Raw genomic sequence first — 26371 nt, forward strand, 5'->3', positions numbered from 1 at the left:
CTGTAGCGTTGAGGCGTTCAGTTGCAGAACTTCTTGGGTCGGTCTATCCAGGGCACGTTCATCGCTTTACGGACGGATCGCGATCACGGGCTGGAGTGGCAGGACCAAACTCCGCAACAAGTCAAAGTCTACCGGAGGAGTGTTCCGTTTTTTCCGCAGAAGCCGCTGCTATTCTTGATGCAGCCATCACTCCTGCAGATCAACCGATCCTTGTGCTAACGGACTCACACAGCGTCATCCAGGCGCTGGAAGCCGAAGCCCCGAGCCACCCCTGGATACAAGCCATTACACGATATGCCCCACCCTCAACCGTTTTTACGTGGATTCCCGGGCACTGCAGTGTTCCTGGAAATGAGGCTGCGGACAGGCTGGCGGGATCCAGTCCATCTGGTCCCCGCTTCACCAGGAACGTACCACTACTAGACGTCAAGCGTTGGATCCCGAATATTATCATGGAAGCCTGGCAGGAGGAATGGTTTCACTCGCGGAAAGAGAAAGATCAAAGAAACCGTACGACCCTGGCTAAACAGCCACAAGTACAAGGACCAACGGATCATTTCAAGACTCCGGACCGGCCATGCGAGGATTTCCCACAATTTTGGTGGGACACCCTTCCACAAGGTTTGTCCAATCTGCAGCATCCCTGCCTCGGTGGAACACGTGCTGTGTGTCTGCCCAGAGTTTCAGAGGCTACGCGAACAACACCGACTCCCAGAGAACATCAGGGAGCTACTTGGCAACGACCCCTCGACGCTGGCTGCGCTTATTGCTTTCTTGAAGGACGCCCACCTGTACAACCAAATCTAGCACTCTCGTCGTTGGCTGCGCTGTCCGTGTTCTTCCACCTTCCTATTTCCCTGCCATCGGGGTATCTCTGCTGGACTGGGGCACTGTATCTTACGGAGCTCTACCTTGTTGGCGCATCCAATCCTCACCACAGTCTCGATGTAACTCCCATTTTACATTAAGTTTTTTTTTTTAATGTTGTCTCAGAGCCAGTTTTACGTTACGTTAATATTAGACTGAAACGTTTCCTTGGAGGCAGGCCCTAAGCCTGACCTTCCACTATCAAATGTGATGAGCTAGCCTACGGCTGAAAATCACAAAAATAAAGAAAAAAAAAAATCTAGCACGAATTCTACCTCGAATTCTAACATGAACTCTAACACAAACTTGAACAAGAACTATAGCACGAACTCTAACATGAACTTTAACACGAGCTTGAAATCAAACTTGAAGTCAAATTCGATCTCTAACTTGAATTTTCACAACTCTAACTCCAACAACTCTAACTCTAAAAACTCTAACTCTAACAACTCTAACTCTATCTAACATAAACTCTAGCTCCAACACGAGCTCTTCCACAAAATCTAACACAATATCACAATATCGAACTAAATCACACGAACTCGAATTTGAGCTCGAATACTCTAACTCGAATTCTAATACGAATTTGAACTCGAACTCGAGCTCTAACTCTAACACGACCTCTAACGCAAACTATAACACGAACTCTAGCACCAACTCTAGAGTTTATACGTTTTCTAACACGAACTGTAACATGAACTTTAACACGATCTCCAGTTTGGACTAGAACCCTAACTCTAACACGAGCTCTTACACGAACTCTAATGCAAACTCTAAACAAACTCCAACACCAACTCTAGCTTTTCCACGAACTCTAACACAAACTGTAGCTCTATCACGAGCTCTATCACAAATTCTAACACGAACTCTAACTCAAACTCGAGCACGAGCTTTAAGTCGAGCTCTAACATGAACTCCAACATGAACTCTAACGCAAACTCTAACGCAAACTCTAACAACAACTTTAACAAATGGGGGCGACCCCGGCGTAGTGGTTAGAATCCATACCTCTCACGCCAAAATCACGAGTCTAAATCTCACCGCCGGACAAGTCACGAATGACCCAAGAGCGATATATGCTTAAACGTACATTTAAGTAAAATAAAGTAAAAACCTAGTTTTTTTTTTAAACAGATTTTTGATATTATTTTCTAATATAAAACAAATCTATTCGTAGATAACACGAACTCTGACATTAACTCACTCTCATGACTCTATTAATGTTGGATACTGTGAATGGCTACGGGAATTTTATGAGAATAAGCATCAGATACGCCAACTTGATGGCATTATTGGAGGAGCACAAACAAATAGGGTAAGTGCACCAGTTTTGGTCACAGTTTCCAATTTTGGCCATGGCTCAGAAAAACTTTTAAAATCTTCTTACGTGGGCGATATGTATGCAGACATTCCATACCAAAACGAAATACAGTGCCTTCCCGTTTTTGGCAACACATATATTTTGTCTTCTTCACTTTCTAGAAAATCAATCCAACGCTTAATTCTATTTCTGAAATCACTAGACCCCTATTTTAGGATCCTATCTACTTAGAATTCCATGGAAAATTCCCCAAAAAGCGCTAGCACAAATTTGAAAAAAGAATTAGTGGTTCTCAGAATTTCGCAGAAAAATTAGTTTTGTTCCTTAATATTAGACCAGTACTGTTTTATTGTGTCTTTAGGGTGACCATTTCCATGTTAGGGTGATCCAAAAGAAATCGTTTTTTTTAAATAAATATTATCAAAAATTTATAACTTTTGAACCACTGAACCGATTTCAAAGATCAAAATATCAAATGAAAGGATATTAAAAATTATTTTGATAAGTATTGAAAGAATTGATTGTATTTTATGGTATTCATGGTTTGTAGATGGATTTTATACTTACAAATTTAAGAGGTAAATTTTTGAAACAATTGACCCAGATGAAAAAAAAGTAATGATTTCAGACTCAACTAAACTTGAAGCATTTAGAATATAAAAAAAAAAACTAATTAAGCTGTTTAAAAATTCCCTGCTCAAAAAAAAAAAATTGAAAGATTCTCGACATAGATTTTATTTGTCAAGCTTCTCAAAACATCCAGTTTTAGATCAGGAACTCCGTTAAATTTTCAAAATCTTTGTCTTGGATAAATTTTTAAGATCATGAATTATAGATCTAGATCAAAATATTTAAAATTTCTGCCACTTCGAGAAATCATCCAAATTTTAAACCTATGATAAATTAAATTAGACTTAAAATAGGTTTACAAAATATGATAAGAATGCAAAATGTTCAAACCGTGAATTTGGATTGACAGTTTGATTGAAATTTAACACTGGGCCAGCAGCTTCCACAGGCAGGCTGAGTAATGTTTTGTTGTTGTTGTGAAGAACGTGTTCTCAGCCTTCATGGCAAAATTTTGAAAAAAACTAATGACAATTATCCGGGAGGTAGGCAAAATTATACACTGTCTCTATTAAAAATTATGAGGGGCCTTGGCGCCTATAATAAGGAAACAACAATTACTTTTGGCACGACTAGCACAACTTGACATGAGAAGTTATCTCGAAACTTAACAGTATTCGGCCAAATGGCATTCGGCTATACGAATATCGATATATCGATACATAATACGATCCAGAATATTAGTTTTATCATGGTCTTGAAGAGATTTATATGGTTTAGAATGGACTTAAAGACCGTTATGAAACTGAACATCCCAAGTAATCAAAAGCTCTGATAAAAGGCTATTTATGGCTTAAGCACCTTGGTTGAAGGTGGTCTATAGAATTCTAAGCAGCCTCATTTTTAAGTCGTTATAAGAACTTGAAAGTTCCGGTACCATAATTGAAGAGCATTCTAAGCAGCCTCTGGCGGAACATGAACGGAACTTTTAGAAAGTAAATTAAAAAAGGTTTTTGTCCTCTACATCAATTCTATATTTAAGTTCGCACTTTTATGAAAGTTATTTCGAAAGGCAGGTATTAATGTGTGTTGATTTATCAGCATTAGTAGTAGTAGTAATGGAGCTGTGGGAAGAATCAAATCCAGTCCTTCTGCGTGAGAATCTCAGAACGAACCACTACGCCATCTAAATATATTAAAGTGAGCTGTTGTCCCGCCTATTGTTGGAGTTTTCTGAGCCAGCTGACTGACTTGAATACGAAACACAACACCTTGATGAATTTAAATTGATGTTTGCGTGGCGCAGTGGTTAGCAATCGTAGATCACATGCCGAATACGTGGATTCGAATCCAGGAAATTACTTTTGATTTATTTTTTATTTTTGGATAGAATGTTGCATGCATATAAGAATTATGATTTATTCGGGCCACTGAATATTTCATATTTACGTACATTAAATTTTGTTACAAAAAAAGATTTGCGCGGATTGCTTCATGTGGCTTGAAAGTTCTGTCGGAACTTTATTTAAACTTTATGGAACTTGAAAGTGTTGAATGCGGAACTTTTGGTAACTTGGGATGTTGCTTGCGGTAGTCTCTACCGGATAATGAAATATTATCTAATAAACTTTATATACTGAACGTTCTCAATATTAAAAATATGTTGAATGCCTTTATATGAAATGTTTTATCCTTTAGTCACTCTAAGAGACCTTGTTTTTTATTTATTCATCGATGTATATATAATAGACTGATGTAAAAGTTAAAATTTTTGCTCCACAGTTCTCAACCGGTTCCAAACTGGATTCTGACTAGCCTTCAAAAATTTGAACTCATTTAGTAAGAAACTGACTAGGCACAAGCCATTTGAAGTCTATATGGAAATCACTATGGGAAAAGGAAATTATTTGTTCACGTCCAGCTAACAATGCATCATTTTACTATACTTTTAAAAATCATATTTATGCCTGTAGGAAATTTTTTCAGCTACAACTTTGTTCAAGACCACATTTCGATCAAGTGTAAGGAGCAAAAGATATTCATGATTCAAGTCACTGATGTCTTATGACCAAGGAATCAAGAATATCTCCAAATGACAAAATGACAAGCGATCAACGAACCGCGTGATAACGCTATGTTAGAAGTGGAAAGCAATAATGATATAATCTTCTTCCTTTTTTCATGACGAGCAGCCCGTGCGACACAGCCCACTCGGGGCGGTGGAAGGAAACGAGCCAATTGTTGGCAAGCTGTTTCACAAAGTAAAGCCGAAGATGATACATGTGTGTTGATGGGAATTTTTTGTTATCTCTGTCTTTTCTCGACTCAGATCAAGCCATAAGCAGGCAAGCAATATATCATTATCCTTCTACCACTCCGATCGAGCTATGTTACAGAGCGAGTTTGTCATGGCAGTCGTAGCAACCGTTTTGTATGTATCGTTGGATGCTTTATGTGTTTGGATTCGCTGCTTACGAATATGCTCAATCAACTGTTCAGCAGGCAACATTGGTGTTTCTGGAGCGTAGAATAGAGCACAACAATCATGGCTACTATGTCACACTGCAGAATACAGTATTGCCCACAAAATAGCTGCTTGATCATGCCATAAGATTATAAATCTCTTAAACAATAAATAACTATTTAAAATGACGTTGGACTGAAAATCGATCTTCTGTAAAAATGTAGGTGAGAAAATTCCCCATCAGAATAATAATAGAACTTTTTAACAGAGAAATAAGGCAAAAGGCTAGAAGCCAATAACAAGAAGTTTGGTTTTCCCATGGTGATTTCCAAATAAACTTTACATGGTTTGTGCCAAGTCAAATGAGTTTTAATTTTGGTGATTGCATCTCACCACAAAAGGCCTGGGTTTAATTCTAGTCGGCGGGATTCTCTGAGGCATAACATCTCTGATGACGCCTTCCTTCGAAAGGGAAGTAAAGCCGTTGATCCCCGGTTCATGAGTTGATGGGTCGATGGGTAGGGTCCAGGTGTGGAAGCTGCTTCCCTGGCATCGGTAGCATTGGTACTCAGTACGGAAAACAAGATCGACGGAAGACAAATTAAGGAAAAAAAAAGAGTTTAAATTTTGGAAGGCTAATCCGGACCCGATTTGAAACCGCTTGAGCATCGTGAGGCGAAGATTGCAAATTTTTCTTCGGTCTATTACATCATTATATCAACTTACAATGTCGAACATTGTAACATTGTAACAGCCAACCTACCCACAATTCAACCTTGACCACGAAGAAGACCCCCCCCTCCCCCACCCTCGAGCCCAAACACCACAAGAAGATGATTCACTTTCCTCGCTTCAAAACCATTCCCACGCTCGGTCAAGCCAAGCACCGTCATCGGACGGCCGGTAGTTGTGTAATTTGACACCTTATAGCCAGCCTGCTGGTAGCTCAAAACATCGCCCAAAGCTGAACCGAACATTCCCAAAGCGACGAACCCCGCTCGCTCAGGTCCCTGAAGAAGTCGCTTGTTTATTTGCATAGAGTTAACAATTAATCATAAATTAATACATTAATTCGGTAGCTCAGAAGTTGCTGCTAATAAAACCGTTTTCCGCTCCCGCGCGAGCGAAAAACGCTTCTCCCCGACCCAGTCAGCAGAAGTGCGTTAATGAAGTGCCCGGGCTAGCGGCCAGGCCATATGCGAAAGGTTAATAATAAGAGAGTTTATTATTTATACTGCCCTCTTGCTCCCGGGAGCGGAAATGACACGTTCATAAAAGAGTTCCCCCCTCCTCCGGCTTGGAACCCCCCTCCCGCTAGTCGGCGGTGTTTTGATTGCACTCTGATGCGAGAGCACTATCACAAAACAGATATAAACGCGGAGGAAGCAAAAGTGAAGCTTAAACGTCCGAGTAATTATCACCTCCCCTCGTTGTCGGCTGGCTGGATCTTCTTCGTTCCACATTCTCACCTCGGGTTTATAATGTTATTGCTGAATTCAGTTCCAAAACGGCCCGGTCGCCTCTGCTTTTCGTTTCTCTTACTTTCAAAGTGGATTATGAGTTATTGGAAGAGGATGACGCCGGCTGGGAATTGAACGACCCCCGCTGTCGATGGGTCGATTTTCTGCTGCCCGTGCGTGGGGATTAATTTTATCGGCTGATGTTTCAACAGCTCATTTAGACTAATATCTCCGAGCTTGTTGACAGTTGGGTGTGAAATATTTGATTTGATTGGGTCGTTGGGTTCCCACGAATCGAATCAGTGATAGTGAATTATGCGGTTCATTTCGGATCCAATTTTCCCCATGATTTACCACTTATTAAACCAGCTCATGGGTGTTTCTTGGAATTCATTCACTCTCTAGTGGTGTACCAAATCGATTTCAATAACACTCCATATCGTCGTTTTCCTCAGGTAGGTGTGTGCCACCCAATTATGCAAATGTGGCCTGACACTCCGTCTAGCACCTCTCGAGAGCGCACAGCGGCCGTCTTTCATCCTGCCGGCTCCGAAATCCAATAATCCATTGATTGATTATTTGCTCGGCGTGAAGTATGCTCATTAGACTGCTCCACTCGATCCGCGAGAGTGTTGCACGCCAAAAGCTCACAGTCAAACACCAATTACTACCTATAAACCCGCAGCTGCTTGAAAAGCTCACTCGATATTGTAGGACTTTAACACAACGACGACGAACCGCCGATGACGAGAGCAGAGTCAACAGACAAAAGAATGTAATCTTGGAAATTGGGTCAGAAGTAGGAAGATCATTGTCTACCGACGGAGCCCGCCTGGGTTTGACGAAATCGAAATCCGCGAGGTATTCATTAGACCTTCAGGGAGGGTGTTCGATTTCTCTTTTCGCGCGCGCCCGTTCGTTGCTGTTGTCGCAGTCGCGCTCGGTATTTGATTAGGAAACTCATCTACCCTCAGCAGAGCAGATCAATAGACAACGACGACGACGAGCAACATCTGACAGAATAAGTATATACATGTTACTCCATTATACTCGCGAACGGAGCATGTATCAATTATCATCTACAATCTTCATCAGCATATGCTGCTCGTTTAGATCCAAAATACTAGCGCGGCGCTCATGTTCTTCCTCTTCAACGACGTCGTCGACGACGACGTGTGTAGCATATTTCTTCACGGAGTGAGCTTAGCAAAGCCTCAAAGCAGGGCAGATCGGGGAAACAAGCATTTCGAAAACAGAGGCGGCTCCATGCTAATGAGCAAATCAAACAATATTTTGTAAAACTTGCGCGCACAAATAGCTATTCAAATGTGCGCAAAATGTAGCCTGAAACAATAGCTGATTGTGTCTCGCGTGTGCCAATCCACCACGAAACACAGCTCCCACGCTTTTCACCTCACACTGCCTAAGCCGCGGCTCATGTTTCGCATAGCTATTGCATCAGGACGATGGCTCAAAAACGTTATGCATCTTGTAGAGCATCTCTCATTCGTAAAACACGACCGCTTTGCTACCCATAATACTTGACATTCAAATGAGTTATGGTCACACGGCGTCGGGAGAGGCAGGGCGTGTGCGTACTTATTTTTGGAACTCTGCTACAGCTGGCGAGGAAGATGAGTTGACCTTCTTGTCGCCCACTTAAAAGCTATCTTGACGACCCAGGGCGGCGGCGGTGGCGCTGGTAGTAGACTGACCGTGGCCTTTTGACGGATGACGCTGCGGGTGCGTGTGGCGATGGGTTTGGAGATGTTGCGACTTTTTGTTTTCCGAGGGAATATACTGTCTGGTAAATGGCAATGCTGTTTGGTTATTTATGCTAATAGTGCGTGCTTTTTGTCGAGACATTTGTCGATAATCAAAATTGGAAACGACGGAAAGATAATGTTGTTTTCTAAAAGGTACTGAAGTTTGCCGATGTAATTTATTACACTTTCTTAAAGCTAGTAATAGAGCTGTTTTTTGAAGTGTTAAACTACATTTAGGTTTTTTTCAGAACTAGTTCAATCTTTTAAAAATTTCCCATTTTATTCGCTTAGGAAAACAAAATTTCATTGGAAATTTGGCTTGAAAAAGCTTGTGTGGCCTCTCGTGTTTTATGAGGCAGTGACCGTCGTCAGGTTTGAATGCTTATAGTATCAACTCGATCATAAGCTGTGTGTTGACTGCCTTACATACTTTTACTTTGCTAGATCTCAGTGAAAAACGAATGGGTACATAAATTAAACATAAATTTTACTAAGATCTGATGTGATGTGCATGGAACCCACCATCAGTACAAGGATTAACAATGTCTGTAGATACTTTACCGGTTGTAAAATTCTGCCTGATGGTTTGTTGCAGCAGGGTGAATCAGCTTCATTGAAGACCTTTTGAAGACAAAATGACCAGATAGCCATCTGTAATCACGTGACAAGGAACTGGCAAATCCACGAACCCTCGTCCAATCAACAAATCCTCCCTGAGGCTGTCTCTCTTCAACCCAATATATAATATAATGTTTTAAAATGTTTGATTTACAGTAATGTTCCAATTTCATCAACCCCTCTGCATTCGAATTTTAATTACTTTAGGGAATAGGAATTGTCATTTTAACTCTATTTTTTTGATGAGATAATTTTTTTTATTGATTTGCTAGGGTGCTTTAAGGTCTTGTTTTCTGTTTTATTTTTGAAAATATTATCAAGAAGGGGTTGACAAAAAAAAAAGGGTATTTATGTATTATCATATGTACTTAAACACGAATTCTTTAAATGAACCAACGAACTTACCATTTGATGTAGACTTACCTCATCCGAAATTTCGCTATCACTTTCCTTATAAATTTCCTCTGCTCTTACTTAATGTTTTTCCAATCTTCTGCTAGCAACTTTCAGACTCTTTCAATCATCCCCTCATACCTTACAAAATTTACACGTAAAGCTAGGGATACCCTATTTTTCCCAATTAAACTTCAATGTAAAAACTAGTTTGACCACTCACGGTCCACCGGCTGGATATGACCATAAGCTTGCCTGGAAGTATCGAATAGTCCTCCCTAGGCAGGATTTGCGCTTCGACTCTCTTCTTCCTAATGTCATCGATATGTCGTGGGTCGATGAGTATTCTGATACCGGTTCCAAAACTGCATGTAATTGGCAAACTCCAGCGACGTAGACTTAGTATATCCTTGGGAACTAGTTGAGTCACTATTCATCATCATCATATTCCACTATTGCACGAATTCCACACTATCTGAAACTATCGTATGCTGGGCCGAATAGAAACATTTTAACCGGATCTAAGCCCGAATAGTAGAAAACAAATCCAAAGAGAAAAACTGACATAAATTTTACTGAGATCTCAGTAAAAAAAATAAATGTCGAGCTACTCGGTGGTGCTAATCTCGTCAAAAAATCTAAGTGTGTTTCAGCCGTTTTTTTTTACTGAGAAGAACATAGTTGGATAAAACCCAGGCCCATCATATGTGTGCTTTGAAACTGGTCATCGTGATCATCGGTGCTGAGTTTGAATGGCTACAACAACAACTCGATCATTAGTTGTGAGATGTGATATGAGGGGCTCGGTGACCTAGAGCGACGGTTTTTACTCACTGAGCAGAAAATCTCAGACCTCTGCACATTTTAGATTCATTGGTCGTTTCTTTCATAACTTGAACCCAACTACAATTCAATGTACCGTTTGCCAAAACAAACCTTGCTGTTAACCTGACGCTTTAATCCAAGTGATTCCTCGTGGAAGTGCAAAGGATTGTTTAGCTTCCAACATTGCTAGTATGACGTTAACACATTCGTACCCATTCCTTTTAAACCTGCATTCGGACGTGGTTGTCGCTGGTATCGCCTATTGTAAAGTTTGAGATCACCGGTTGTTACACATTGAGGATGTATGTTAGCCCCAAGCATCATCTGTTGGTTCTCTGTGTAATTACAGCTGGTCCTTTAACTCCTTTAGCTCACGCAGACAACTCATACTAAAAGTGGTTTGTTGAACTTCCAGACCGATGGAGAGAACTTTCGGTAAGGTTCTTTTTTGATTTTGGAGGATTAGACCAGATGGAACGTAAGAATTCCATAAGAAACACTTGTGAATTTTATTTTTTTTAACAAGTTCGTTTATTTGGAAGGCTCAATCGCGTTAACTTTACGGAGCCAATAGTTTATTATTCGTTGTTTGTAACAAAATTCACTTAGCTCTATGTCTAGTAGGAGTTGGGCCGAATACTCGCGGCTTACTCGAGGTTAGAGAGGTGCATTATCGAAGGATAGGATCATGGTAGGAACTTGGGGGTATCAAATTTGCAGATCCCAATCAATCATCCCGAACTTGTTTTAAATTTAACAATTAAATTAAAAATAAAACGGAACGTGGTTGATCCGAAAAGATCACTAGGTTAAGGGCTGCCCAAGTAACAATTCAAGCTGAACAGTAAGAACAGAAGCTGATTATTGGTTGATTTAAGGTGTAAAAAGCTGAATAACAGCAGGCTGAATATATAGTTTATTACTCGTACGTGAAGCTAATTGTATCCCTATTATTCAAGCTCAATACGTTAGCTGATCTAAAGATTGAACTAGTCTTATTTTAGCTTAACACTACTCCACAAATCACCAATGCACTACAAATATTGTGGTAGCCTGATTTGTCAAACGTAGTCAGTGCAACTCGTTGCATTTCTGGCATTTTAGTTCTTCTATATTCACTGCCTACCTTTCTAATCCCAAGCAGCGGCAGCAGTAGAGACAAGGTAGAGGAACTTTTTAGGAATAACACCAGGTAGAAGTGGGCTGCGACGACGTCGGAAGCATTAATATTTGTATTTCTGTATTCAGACTGCTATATTGCACTGAATTTTCAGACAGATATCCAAAAATATAACTCAATTATGACTCTAAAACAGCCTCCACATGACGATCGAAATAAATCGCGCACATTGTGTTAACTGCACTGGCAAATGAGAGGAATGTTTTACTGTTACCAGTTGTTGTTTACAATTCTGCATTGCTGTATTGCTGTTATTCAATTTAAATTTGACGTGTTTCAGGTCAATGATCATACCTTTTGCCACACATATGCTTAAGTGGTCCAGTAGGTATGATTGATGCCTGTGAATCAGCGACTGCTGGTTTGAATCTCGGAATGCAAAGGTAATTTTTAGACTTATAATAACAATATAAATATGTTATTCCAATTAGTTAGTCAGCACCTTGTAGCAGTCCCATAAAAATATATAAGGTAGGAAGCGGTCGTCAATTATTTTTTTCTAAATAAAACTAGAAACCTGCACAAGGGTTGGAAAAGACTGTTATTTAATGCCTTAAAAAACTTACAATTTATATAACTGTTAAGCTTTTGGCTGATTAAAATCACCAGATTTAGATGTTGAAAAGCTGAACAGAGGTTAACGTGGTCTATGTACAACAATTATTCAAACTATGGCTGAATTAAAATCGATTGAACAACACTTGTTAAGTCTCAAATTGTTACCTGGGTGTTCATTACCTACGTTGAGAGTTTAGTTATGTACGCAGGGGGGGAGGGGGAATAATAAAAAATCTGGCTACGTAGTTAATGAACAGCCCCTTAACGTATGCTTTAAAAAAATTGTTGAGTTTTCATGCGATTACCCTGCCACCTGGTTAGATTCGGCCCAGCTTGACAACATCCATCGGCACATCTTCGGCATACCTTTGGTACAACTTCGGTACAACTTCGGTACAACTTCGGTACAACTTCGACAGAATCTCGTAGGCATTGAATTGTTGTAAATAAAATGGGAGAACTGCTGGACAACTATCATTGAAGTTATTCACAACATAACGTGCTGTTTGACTTTTTTTTCTTTATTATAAAGATTTTTAGCCATATGGCTGACGTGTTGTTTGACTGACTGAGAAACTCAGACCAGCAGTTCACTTATAGATCTAAATACAAAATGTAGGTTCTAGAGTATGCTGAAGAGAAAAAAGGCAGTTAATCAGACCGCTGAATTAATATGTTTAATATGCAAATGTTCCTCACCAGTTCCAACTCTTTTCAGCCGCTGATAGACCTTTGCTTTTCACATCACGAAAGGCTAGGTTTCTGGTCTGCCTTTGAAGGCATTATAAAACCCTAAAACACAGGACTTTTTTAATCCTATGAACACAAAACACCCCAATTTCACACACCCGTCACTTCCCGCGGCATCCTTAATCCGATTTATCCTTGCGATTTCAAACAAAAACATTCAAGGTGTCAGAAATACCGGGTTGCCGCGATGGATATTTTGCAAACAATCGCAGCTTGCTCTATGACCGGTACAATCGGCACGCCTGCGGCACATTTGTGGCATACTGACAAAAAAGGTGAGCCAAGACTGGTGTGCGGAGTGACGTACACCTTGTGCATCGCCAATCATAGCAACCCTGTTGTGTACAGAAAACAAATGTATGCGTTATCAGTTGATTTGCAGCAGCCAGTGTTGGGAATATATCAAAAAATCAAATCTCACCAATGCCCAAGATCACGCCTGATTTTCATACACAAAAATAAACAAGCATACAGCTGCGGTTGATTTTGCAAGCTGTGATATCGCAGCTCGGAATATCAAGCCAACAAAACTCACCAGCTGCAAATCTCAACAAACTGTGGTGAGATTGAGTTTAATGATTTTTGCTTTACACCCGAACACAACCGACACTTCCATAACGACTGGCAGCAGTCACTTCGTGCCTGCCATCGGTGAACAGTAAAAAGGGATAGCAAACTATACTTTCTCTTTCTAAGAAAACGATGTGCAACGGAATCATTTTTGTCGCTAGTCAACTCTCCGCTTGATTTTGCACGTTGCGAATAGTCTCGCAATATCAAAGGAGCTTGTAAAATCAATATCAAGCATGATATTTTGCTCGAATATCACGCGTGATATTGAGAGCGTATGAGAGCGGAAAAATATACTTTGATTGATGGTTTTGCCAACACTGACAGCAGCCATGGCGAAAACAGTCAAGCAGCTACGCTCGATGGTTGAAAGTTCGGTATAAAAACTACCGAAATCGGTAATATTTTTAAAATCTGTAGAAACCTTCAGGGAGGTCAAAAGAAGTTCAGGAAAAATAGTGATTTAAGGCTTTATGAAGATTACACAAAATTTATAGAATTTATGGAAATTTTAATATGGAAATACAATTAACGTCAGTTAAATTGCTGATACTAATAAAAAAAAAAACTAAAAAATTTAGGGCATTCTAGAAAACTTTAGGGAAATTCAGAAGTCTTTTAGATAGATTTAATGACATCAGGATAGTCTAGAATAGAAAAAGGTTATGAATTAGTGTGGATAATTTAAGGGAACTTCAGCGAATATCTTTTATTTTGCAAACCAGGCCAAGTCTCAAGTGCACAGGCAACACTCCAGAAAGCGAGTGAAACATGGTGATCGATGTGAGAACTTCGTTGAAAATGTTAGATCCATGTTAATTATTTCATTTTGATTCGAGAAAAATTGAGGTAATTTAAAAGATTCTGAGAAATTTCGGGGAAGTAAAAGCATTTCACAAAAACTTCACAGAAGCCCAGAGATCATCAGAAATGCATCGAAAACTTCATAGAAGCTCATGAAACTTTAAGGAAGGCCCGAGAACTCCACTAATGTTTCATGAACGTTTGGAAAATGTGGTAACATTTCAAAGAAATTTTGAAAGCTCCAAAGGTTCAGGAACTCCAGGAAAGTCCAAAGAATTTCAGAAAAGTATCGAGAAATTCTGAGAAGTTCAAACATTTTTATGGAAATTCCCAGATTTGCAAAGAATTTCAGAGATGAAGACAGAGAGAACATTTTTGAGCTCTTCAGTTTTGTCTATTTATTTTCCTTGATTTGTTTTCCGTCGATCTTGTTTTCCGTGCTGAGCACCAATACTACCGACGCCAGGGAGGCAGCTCCCAAACCTGGAACCTACCTATCGACCTATCAACTCATGAACCGGGGACCAACGGCATTACTTCCTTTCCGAAGGAAGGCATGATCAGAGATGCTTCAAACCATCCCGGCGGCGCCGACTGGGATTGAACCGAGGCCTGCTGGGGTGAGAGGTAGTCTAGTCTATTGGAAAAGTTATGAATTATTGTCGATAATTTAAGGGCAGTTCCATGAAAATCTCAAGAACTTCAGTGAAAATCTTATCAAAGCCAAGTGCTCAGGCCACACTCAAGAAGGCGAGTGGAACATGGGGATCGATTTGAGGAGTACAGTGAAAATCGTAGATCTACATTAATTATTTAATTTATCTCAGAGTAATTGACGGAATTTAAAAAGTTTCAGATATTTCTGGGGAGTGAAGACATTTCACAAAAACTTCAACAGCTTCACAGAAGTCAAGATATCGTCAAAAATGCTTTGAAAACATCATAGAAGTTTATGGAAGGGTTTAAGGTAAGATCCAAGAACTCTACAAATGTTGTTCTACAATGAAGTTTCGAAAGCTCCAGAAATTTTGGAACTCCATGGAGTTCCATGAATATCAGAAAATTATCGAAAATTTTTGAGAAGTTCCAAAATTTTCAGGGAAATTCCCAGATTTTCCTAGAACCTCAGAGGTGAAGAGATAGAACATTATTGAGTTCTTGGCATACGTTCAGTGTTCGTCACGGAAGCTTAGACATTTTTAGGCCAGTTTAATGGAATTCATGGCAGTAGAACAAGCTTCAAGAGAGCTGCAAAATCGTTGGAGAAGGTTTGATAATTTCAGAAAAGAACAGAGAACATCAAGGTAGTAAATAGCAGATTTTTAGAGATGGACCCAATCTTATATCCATAGGCCAACATTAGAGCCATTTCCTCTTTAATAATTCTTTAATTTATTACAGAAAAATTGACGGAATTTAAAAAAGTTTCAGAAATTTCAGGGAAGTAAAGACATTTTACAAAAACTTCAAAACATCATATAAATTTATGGAACTGTAGGGAAGATCCAAGAACTCAACGAATGTTTCAAGAACATTAGGAAAATGTGGAAACATTTCAATGAAGTTTCGAAAGCTCCACAAATTCTGGAACTCCAGGAAAGTTCCATGAATATCAGAAAATTATCGGAAAAATTTAGAAGCGCCAAAATTTTCAGAGATGAAGAGAGAGCACATTTTTGAGTTCTCAAGCTTCAAGAGAGCTGCAAAAACTTTCAAGAAGGTTTGATAGTTTCAGGAAAGAACAGAGAATATCAAGGTAGTTCGATAAACGTTCTGGTCATTTATGGATGTGGCATTATTGCCTTGAGGGTGTCCGGTCAATAGGCCGAATGGTTTTTAACCAGGACCTAAATTAATTTTGACGAGCCTCCTTACACCGTTATTTAAAAAAAATAACACTAAGACTATTTGGACGTTCCAGAATCTAGAAAATTTCTTCATATCCGGATCATTTAAAACCAAAACTACCTGACTATTTAAGATTTTTCTTAGTTAAGGATCATTAAATTTTCTTAACCTGGAATCTCAAAATTTATAAATTTATTAATTGTTTTCCATATCCTGGATCCTGATTCTTTCTTTTTGTCCAGTATCTCTAAAATAAATTGTATGTTGGAATCATCCTGATACCCACGGAAATCTTTACTAGATTTCAAGGTGATACTCTATGGAAGCCTTAGCGTGAAACTTTAAATGTCAGCTTCCACAAAACATACAAAATTGAAATTGCTACTCCTTGTTTTCTGAAGAATTTGCTTGAATCATCTCAGATTACCCTCAGAGTTTATATTAAGAGCAATTCCCTACAATCGGTTTGGTGTCTTGGACAATATTGCAGTTAATAGATGAGACTGTTTGAAAAAAAAAATAAACACTCTTAACAAATTTACCCCACTTTTTTTTTTTTCAAATAAAGTCTTAAAAACAAGTTTTCTCAAAAAAGGATTTTTTGTATTTTTTTTATTTGTTGATATGTTTTAGGGGACAAACATGCCATCAGGCCAAGATGGAGAAATGATGGACAAAAAGGTTCTGATTTAAAAAAAAACTCAAGTTTTTGGAAAAATATCATACTTTCTACTTTCAAACCACTACATCTCGAAAACGGTGTGACTAGCAAAATTTTACCCAGGTGCTTTTTTCTTGTATATTTGATGTACATTCATTATATAAAGTTGAAACAGTAATTTGACCAAGTTTTGGATATTTTTTTTCCAAAAACTTGAGTTTTAAAAGAAATCCGAACTTTTTTGTCCATTATTTCTCCAATTTTTCCCCTAAAACATATCAACAAATAAAAAATACAAAAAAATAATTTTTTGGGAATATTGTTTTTAAGATTTTATTTTAAATAAAAAAAAGTTGGGTAACTTTTTTTAAAGTGCGTATTTTTTTTTCAAACAGTCTCATCTATTACCTGCAATATTGCCAAAGACACCAAACCTATCGGGCAAACAGTTTTCGAGTAAAATTTTTCTGAAGATAAGCTTGATATTTTTTATAAGGATTGTTTCTGCAAATTTTCAACCATATCAAAAAATACAAAAATAAACCGATTTGTGAATTCGTAGGGAATTGCTCTCAGACCTTTTTCTGGTATTGTATTACAATGAGCTCCACAATACTCTTTAAATCATCTGCGGAACACAGATTTGAAACTGCAATGCTCTTCAAATTGTTAATAATTTATGCAATATTACCTAAGAATTCCTTGGCGATTTCTCCGGAAAATTGCCTTGGAGTTTCGGAAATTCGTGAGAAACTTTCCTAGGAATAAATCATTTGAAATATTGCTCCCTATTCCCTTAGAGCTCTCATTTGAATTCTCTAAAAATTATCACCGGAACATGATTACAATTCTCTTGAAATTTATTTGGAATCAACTTCGGAATTCAATTCCATTGTAATTTTCCTCGTTATGCTCCTCAGTAAGAAATGCATTGGAATTATTCTTAGAATTGTCAGTGAATTCATTTCAGAGTGCCCCTAGAAGTTTACTCCTTCACTTGGAATTCTACTTGCTTTAAAAGTTTCCTAAGAATTCGCTTGCAGTGAAATAACAAATTCCATAGATTTCTCATTAACAATAATTTGGCATTCAAGTCAGAACTCTCCTGGAATTCTTTTCGGAGTTCCTTTGAAGTATTCCTTAAATTATTCTCAGATTTAATTGCAATCCTTATACCGAAGTTTTCTCTAAAAATTCCCATGGTATTATGCTCTAGATTCATTTTCTCCCTGAAATTTCTTGAAATTTTCTTCAGAATTCTTTGTGAATTCTTTTTTGAATTTCCATGGAGTCCTCTTGAGAGTTATTTAGGAATAAGCTTCAGAAATTCGTTACACAGTTTCTTTCGAATCCCATGCAGGGTTTACTTGGAATTCTATTCAAAACTTCCTTGGTATTCAGGTTTCACATAGCATTTGTAGTTTTCATTGCGTCCCCATTTGGACTTCACGCCAGCTCTCAACTTGGTGTGTTATTTGGTCACTTCCACTGTTGTTAATTGAGAGTTTTCTAAGCCTATACCATTATCGCATTAGTTTTATTGTGTGACAGGTACAATCATACCCTGGATAGTAAAAAAAAACGTTGCCGAAAAAAGCCCACTCCAAACAAATTAGTAAACGCCCACAGTGCACAGTGGCACAAAAGGCCAAATCCATGAACTTTTTTCATTGGCGCTTTTCACAGTGGTTTTTTCAATAGGGTGTCTTCAGAAGAGTTTTTATAAATGACAAGACCCATTTAATGAAGAAAAGTTTTAGTTCGGCACTTCACCACAGGTGGCACTGCTAAATCTATCTTTTTATTTTGACCAGATAGAGATATAAAGTCTTCAGCTAAGTTGTATATTGCTTCATAAATAAAAACTTTGTAGAAGACAAAATGTCTCTATTTGCTTGCGATAATGAAGTCCTTTATCCATCTCTTTGATAGCCTTTTTTTATCTCTGCGATGTGTTCCTTAAACCTTGTTTCCAAAGTCCTTTTCATCTGACATTTATTGAATCTTTTGCTGTCGGTTATATTGACGTGCTAAATCATAGAAAAAGTCGTCAAAGGTCCAATTTTAAGGGACAAAGGGACATGCCATTGGAGGGTGCTTTAATTTTAGTTTTAGTTTAGCTTTATTATAGAGACTTTCAGCACCTGGCTGGTTCGTCTCTTTGGGAAAAGAGGATGGGAGCTCCTGATGGAAGCCCCCTAGTTACAGAGTTTTGCAGGGTGGAGGTTGCAGTAGGGAGCCCTCCTAGTTTCAGAGTTGGGGGTTCCAGAAGGGTAACCCGTCTACAAAATCCATCTAATTACAGAGTTAAGTACGGAGTTGTATCTAGGACGTAGTCTTGGTTCGTTGCAGTGGTTCAGTAAATGGGTATTTTGTAGATGGTTGTATTGTAAGAGCAGGATTTATTGCGAATTTCAGGTGTCAGAATAAGAATTGTCCGTAGCGTCGTAGTTGGTAAAGGTTAGTTTTGATGGTAGATATAGTCAGATCGCCATGTACAGTCCGGCATCCTTTACGAAGTAAACTAATGTCGCTAACGTTGAAAGAGCATTGACCAGAGTGTCTCAGATATTGGTCGGGATTCCGTATAAGTCCCGGATGCCTTGAAAACAGGGGCAGTTGACAATGATATGCTCGACTGTCATCGTCGTACTGCAGGGTTCACATGTCTTCCTGAAAGACGATGCTCCACCCATATTGTGAGTGAAGCGTGTATGTCCGGATCGGAGGCGGAACAAGAGGCGGAGGCGTTGGTCTCGCTAGTTTGGACGTCGACCCATTTATTAATCACCCTATAACTATTCGGTTGAATGGTTCGCTTCTTTTGATCCACTTCTGGGACCGCAGATTTGGTTAAATTTTCGGCATCTGGACCGGGAACATTCTTTGTGGCCAACTGACCAAATCGGCCAGTGGCTGCATGGTGGTCAGTTTCGGTATTGCCTTGGATGCCGCAATGACCCGGGATCTTGACAAAGACAGTAATCTGGGGAGCCCACCTTTGAATACCTTGTATCCACGGATGTTTGGGTATAGGAGATTTCAAAGCGGCAAGGGCGCTTGCAGAATCGGATAGTAGCACAGTGGTTTATCGGCGGGTGTGATGGCAGCGTAAAATATTGAAAATATTGCACCGAAAAAACCGAGCATTGGTCAGGAAACCGGGAAAAGAAGAAAAAGTGCGATCAGCTATCCCAAAGCTGACCCTACACGCAGCCTTGGAGCCGTCAGTGCAGCGGTGGTGAAAATTGTGATATTTGTTTCCCATCATTTCCGCGACGTAAGCGTGCATATCACAAGAGTTGTTACTTGCCTAGAATCTTATACTAATCGAGCAGTCGACTCTATTTCCCTCGTTAAGGAGAAAGACCTAAAAATTTCTGGAAGTCTTTTCTTCTATCTATTAAAACTACAATCCATGTCATTTGAAACTGTTACTATGTATAAATTCAAATTTCTAATGTATTAACTCTAACATTCCGGCCACCTTGAAATATGGAAAATATGGAATATTTCAACTGATCTTTAATCTACTTATTTACAAAAAAAAAACATCCCTTTTCCCTTTCACTGCAAGAATTTCGGCTGCGCATGATTCTCCATTTGCACGCTTAACCACGGGTTCACGGGTTGATCCAGTGGTAGATGTGGGATGATTAATCCTCGACGGAGACCGGGAACAAGAGAAGGAACAGGTAGATCTTACGAGGCAAGTGTAATTTATTGGACCTACAATTACCTGTGCAATGTGCAGGTGCGCATCGAGCAAATTTTCCCGGAATGGGTTGCTCTACCTGTTCACAAGGTTGATGATGATTTCATCGACGGAAGTAACGCGATTCGTGCTACGGGGCGCACGACTTCTTTAGCTGATGCTGTTCGAAGAGTCACCACTCGTACAACACCATCCTTTCCAGGATGAAGCCTGATAATTTTCCCCAAAGGCCAATTTGTTGGTGGAACATTGTCTTCCTTTATTATGACAATGGCACCAACTTCGATGATGACTGGCGGATTGCAACCCTTAGTTGCACGAGATTGTAGCTGTTGTAGATACTCCGGGTACCAGCGCGACCAGATCACCTGCAGCCGTTTCTGGGTCAATTCCCAATGGTCCAAGCGATTATCAGCAGTATCCTTCCAGTTCGGTTCAGGAACCGCTTGTAGGCTGCTTCCAACAAGGAAGTGTCCTGGCGTTAGGACTTCTAGGTCAGATGGGTCCTCGGGTATCGGCGTAAGCGGACGAGAGTTGAGGCACATCTCGACTTGTGCTAACAATGTCAACAGGTCCTCGTAGGCTAAGTTGACGTTACCAACGGTCTTCAGCAGATGCGTTTTCGCAGATTTGACAGCGGCTTCCCAGAGGCCTCCAAAGTGTGGAGCTCGGGGTGGAATAAACTTCCAGACGATTTCATTTTCGGAGCACCAATCGAAGATTTGCGCACGGTCAGCAGCTTCAATCTTTAGCATTCGGTAAATCCTATTCAAGGCATGCGAAGCACCTTTGAAGGCAGTAGCATTGTCAGAATGGAGCTCGACGACTTTTCCTCGGCGGGCGACTAGACGACGTAGTGCAGCTAGGAACGCAGGAGTTGACAAATCGCTCACTAACTCGATGTGAACAGCTTTGGTTGAGAAGCAAACGAATATGGCCACGTAGATTTTTGTAGGACCACGCTTTCGAACTGCTGACTTGATGTAGAACGGTCCACAGTAGTCGATAGCGCACACGGAAAACGGACGCGTCGGCGAAACTCGCGATACCGGCAGATCGGCTGTGCTCTGCTGGACTAGAGTTGGCTTGCTTCTAAAACAAGTGTGGCATTGGTGGAAGACGGATTTTATGAGGTTTCTGCCGCCCAGAATCCAAAACTTCTGGCGGAGAGTGGCTAGCAGGAGTTGTGGACCTGCATGCAGTAGCTTTTGGTGGTAACTGCTAGCCAACAGAGCAGACAGCGGATGTTTAGCGGACAGAACGATCGGGTGTTTGATTGCGTCGGATAACGCGGCGTTACGGATACGACCACCGACGCGGATGATACCGTTTTGGTCTACGAACGGGTTCAGCCATTTGAGTGAAGATGACTTAATGACGCGTTCGCCATTTGCAAGATCGGAGAGCTCCTCAGCGAAAGCCTTGCGTTGTGATAAACGGCACAGTAGCTGTTCGGCGTGTTGAAGCTCGGTGGTGGTAACTCGTGAAACGGATGCGGCTTTATCTCCTTGAAGTACTACTAGTTCAGCGAAACTGGGATCGGATTTGCGCAGGAGAGAACGATCTTTCAGGCACTGTAAGTAGCGTTCGCAGAATGCCAAGACTCGGCGTAGTTTGCTGTAGCTGGAGTACCGTGCGAACAAATCCTCACAGAGAGTTGCTTGTGCAGCAGTCATTGCAACAATCGGAATTTTGCGCCCTTCTTCGGACGCTGCGGGGGAGTACTCCTGATCGATGATGGTCCTGGGCCAGTGATCGCGAGTTTGCGACAACCATGGTGGGCCATGCCACCACCGATAACGGTGCAGAATATCCGTTGGATTTAGGCCACGAGAAATATCGTCCGCAGGATTATCTAAGCCTGCGATGTGTCTCCAGTGATTGATATCCGTGGTGGTCTGGATCTTAGACACGCGATTGGCGACGAATGTCTTCCAGCGATTTGGAGATGCACGCAACCACTGAAGCACGGTACTGGAATCCGACCAAAAGAATGCCGTTGCTGAAACCTTCAAGGTCGCTTCTACTTTCTTGTAAAGTTGAGTAGCTAGATGAGCGGCACAGAGCTCAAGTCTAGCGATGGAATGATGTGTAGACAACGGGGCGACCTTAGACTTAGATGTCAAAAGGTGTACAAATACTCCTACCATTGATTCCGTGCGAACGTAGCAGCACGTACCGTATGCAATGGAGGATGCATCGGCGAAGAAATGCAGCTGGATATTGTTGACTCCGGAAGCCAACACCAATCGAGGAATACGGATATCAGCAAGAATGTGGAGGGTGGAGTGAAACTGCTTCCAATCGGCTTGAAGTTTCTCTGGTAGTGGAGAATCCCATTCACAGGAAACACCATTGCGCTTCAACGTCCACAAATGTTGCATGAAGAGCTTTGCCTTGGTTGTCGTTGGACCCAATAATCCCAGTGGGTCGAATATTTGAGCTATATACGACATCACTTTCCGCTTTGTAAGGATGGCAGCAGGAAGAGGTAATTCAACCTTGAACCGTAGCATATCGGCGGTTGGCTCCCAAAGTAGACCAAGTGTGGAGATTGTCTGCTCATCCTGTAGATCATGGATAGGCTGAATTGCAAGATCCTCTGGTGGGACACCCTCTAGCACTTCATGGGCATTCGACGCCCACTTCTTCAGCATGAACCCAGCAGAACTAAGCATGGCAGTGATTTCTCGGCGGAGAATAATCGCAGCTTCCACATCCGATGCTCCAGACAAAAGATCGTCGACGTAGAAATCTTCAACAACCGAGTTGACTGCAGCGGGATACAAATGCTCATGATCCTTCGCGATCTGCTGAAGTGTCTTCGTTGCCAAATAAGGAGCGCTTGCTGTTCCGTAGGTGACAGTTTGTAGTTCGTATGTGGCGATTGGATCGGTAGGACTTCTACGATATCGTATGCGGAGGAATACTAGGTCGATTCGATGATGCAGCACTTGTCGATACATCTTCTCGACATCTGCTACGATGGCGACAACTCTTGTCCGGAATCTCAAATAGATCGAGTAGAGATCTTGCTGAACAACAGGTCCAGCAAGCAGAGTGTCGTTCAAGGAATAGCCCGACGAAGTCTTGCATGACGCGTCGAAGACAACCCTGACCTTCGTGGTCGTACTGGATTCCTTGAAGACGACGTGATGTGGAATATAGCAGTGTTGAATGTGGTCATCTACAGGCTCTTCCACCTTCTTCATGTGTCCAAGTTGCAGATACTCCTCCATGAACCTATGATACGAGTCCTTGGTCGCAGGATCTCGCTCGAGTCGACGTTCCAAGCTCAGAAAGCGTCGATCTGCTATTGATCTCGATTCTCCGAGCATGATTTCGGGATCTTCAATCCGTGGGAGACGCACAACGTACCTTCCTGATGAATCGCGCGTAGTCGTTGCAGCGTACAGCTCCTCACAACGACTTTCTTCGGTAGACTGGACCGGATCCGATGGAATTGTTTCCATTTCCCAAAACCTTTGTAGAGTGGATTCCAGCCGTTCATCTACGGTGGAGAGATAGCAGAATCTTGGAATGCAGGTAGCCGTGCGAGCTGCGGGACCAGTAACCGCCCAACCAAATGGGGTTTCGACTACGCACGGAAGACCTTCACCTAGACAAATCTTCCTACCCGTGTGGAGTTCCCAATAAGTTTCACTGCCGATGACGAGGTCGACACTTCCGGGAATACTGAACTGAGGATCTGCTAGCCTTACATCCGGAATTTTCCATGCCGAAATGTCAATCGGCGTTGTTGGCAGCTCCGATGATGGCTGCTTCAATACCAAAAACTGCAATTTCATCGAGATCGTTCGATCTCCCGACTCGATGGTTGCGGTAATGGCAGTACTGACCTTCTGTGTGGATGATCCAATGCCTGCGACGGACACGTTGACTGTTGATCGGCGACTGTAGAGGTTCTTAGCTAGTGGTTTCGAAATGAAATTCGACATCGATGCTGAATCGAGGAGAGCTCGGGCCTTGTGCGTTTTACCGTAGTCGTCGATAATGTTAAGAACAACCGTTTCCAGCAATGTCATGGTGCATGCAGTTTGGACTGCCATGCTGACTTGGCGGGAGCCAGAAGGTTCCACGATTGGTGACGTGGGAGGAAGCGATTGTTGAACCGGGGAAGCTGATGGTACAGCAAGATTCGGTGACACGGTAGAACTTCGAGACTCAACTGAACTGGATAGAATGGCAGGCGTCGCTGATACCTTCATTGGTGCAGGATCGTGCAGGAGAGAATGATGTTTGTCGTGACAAGTTCGACAAGTGAATTTGGAACCACAAACATCATTCTCTCCTGCACGATCCTGCACCAATGAAGGTCATTACATTGGCGAAGAACAAGTGCGATAGTGCGACAAGGTTTCTACCACGTCGGGTAGACCTCAGATCTAAGTACTAATCGCATACCATGTTGAAAACACCGGTTCTCGTCCGATCACCGAAGTTAAGCAACATTGGGCGCGATTAGTACTTAGATCTGAGGTCTACCCGACGTGGTAGAAACCTTGTCGCACTATCGCACTTGTTCTTCGCCAATGTAATGGCAGCCCCTTTGACCCGCGTTTTCGGTCAGATTGGTCACTTTCACACACCACCGCGAGGTGCACTTCTCGGTCCGAATTGCCTTCGATCCGGCTCGAAGGACCAAATGATGACGATACTCGCCTTGCCGTACTCGAAGGTCTTTCTTCACTAGCCACGTGAACTAGCACCGAAAAATGCACTCTCTAGAAATGCTTCACTAACCACACAAAATTCTTCTAAGTCCCTTTTTACGGGAGGACTTTGTCGTTCAAACACACCGATTCAGTCATCGAAGGACCAAAGAAAAAATGAGACACCAAACCGGCCGTACTGTGCTCTTCAACGTGTATATTATTACTGGATTATTTACAAATTGTGCAGACCCCTTATCTACCTATCCAAATGTTGACCATCGGCAATCGTCGTTATAATACACTCTCCCTCTCTGTGCTCACAAATTCAATTAAAACTACAATCCATGTCATTTGAAACTGTTACTATGTATAAATTCAAATTTCTAATGTATTAACTCTAACAGGTAGCTGATAGCCCTAAAGCACAGCGTTTTCGCAACTTGATATTGTAAGAGTAGGGAGCCGAGCTCGATACAGGCTGATTCGGTGGGGGTGGATAGTAGAGGTCCAGCAACGATCCGAGTTGAAATGTTGTATGTGAAGGCTAGTCTTGTGTTGATCGAGTCGCAGGCCATGCAGAATAGCTCGATACCGTAAAATAGGCAGTTCACAGTGGCTTTAGCTTCTCTCCCGAGTAGCACACTTCCGTTAATAAAAGTTGCAGCAACTTGTTTATGACTAAAATAAATCGTAAAGAAGTTTCTACAACCGATATGTGACAAACGTGCTACTAGGGCTGTTACTGCACCGGTGTGGCTTGGAGACTGTTCTGAGGATGTTCAAGCGTGTTCTGCATTTGGTCTTGATATCGTTAAAATGATCACTAAATCTTAAGCACCGATCCAAACGTATTCCGAGGATCTAGATGGTATTTTTGAATGGGATCAGGACCCTTTTTGACGTAACGGTCTTTGGTAAAGTGGGACATAACACTCTCTTCAGCCGATAATGCGAAACCGACCCTGATGGCCCATCTAGTGGCAGCTGAAACTGCAACTTGGATGTTCCGATGCAATTATTTCAGGGTGCGGCCGAATGCCAGCAGCACAGTGTCGTCCGCATATTAAAATACGTTAACATCCTTGACTAGGGCCTCAAAGGTACCATTCACGGCAATCAGAAAAATAGTGACTGCTAGGTTGGTTCCTTCAAGTAACCATAGGCACGTTATTTCGCCTTTTTGGCTATACACAACTGAACAACGGCTATACCAGTGTTTGCAAGTTCTGGTGAGGACCGTATGTAGCCAAAAAGGCGAAGTAACGTGCCTATGGTTACTTGGGTGATCCCTTCCGTCCCGGTTGATGAGCGGAGATTACCGCTACCTT

General features: G+C 41.2%; 2 protein-coding genes across 2 annotated transcripts in view; both read right to left on the reverse strand.

Moving 5' to 3' along the window:
- LOC135713054 (transcription factor hamlet) overlaps window positions 1–26371 on the reverse strand; it is a 287914-nt gene that overhangs the window by 177971 nt on the left and 83572 nt on the right. The window lies entirely within an intron of this gene.
- On the reverse strand, window positions 8339–24413 carry LOC135712738 (uncharacterized). The gene is made up of 2 exons (XM_065235783.1): window positions 20649–24413; window positions 8339–8416 (listed from the first exon to the last, which is right to left on the reverse strand). The coding sequence occupies exons 1-2, from the start codon at window positions 24411–24413 to the stop codon at window positions 8339–8341; spliced, it is 3843 nt and encodes a 1280-aa protein (XP_065091855.1).

Source organism: Ochlerotatus camptorhynchus, unplaced genomic scaffold (assembly GCF_037179485.1).
Source record: "Ochlerotatus camptorhynchus isolate MF236.1 unplaced genomic scaffold, CSIRO-AGI_Acam_v1.1 ptg000040l, whole genome shotgun sequence".
Classification (NCBI taxonomy): Eukaryota; Metazoa; Arthropoda; class Insecta; order Diptera; family Culicidae; genus Ochlerotatus; species Ochlerotatus camptorhynchus.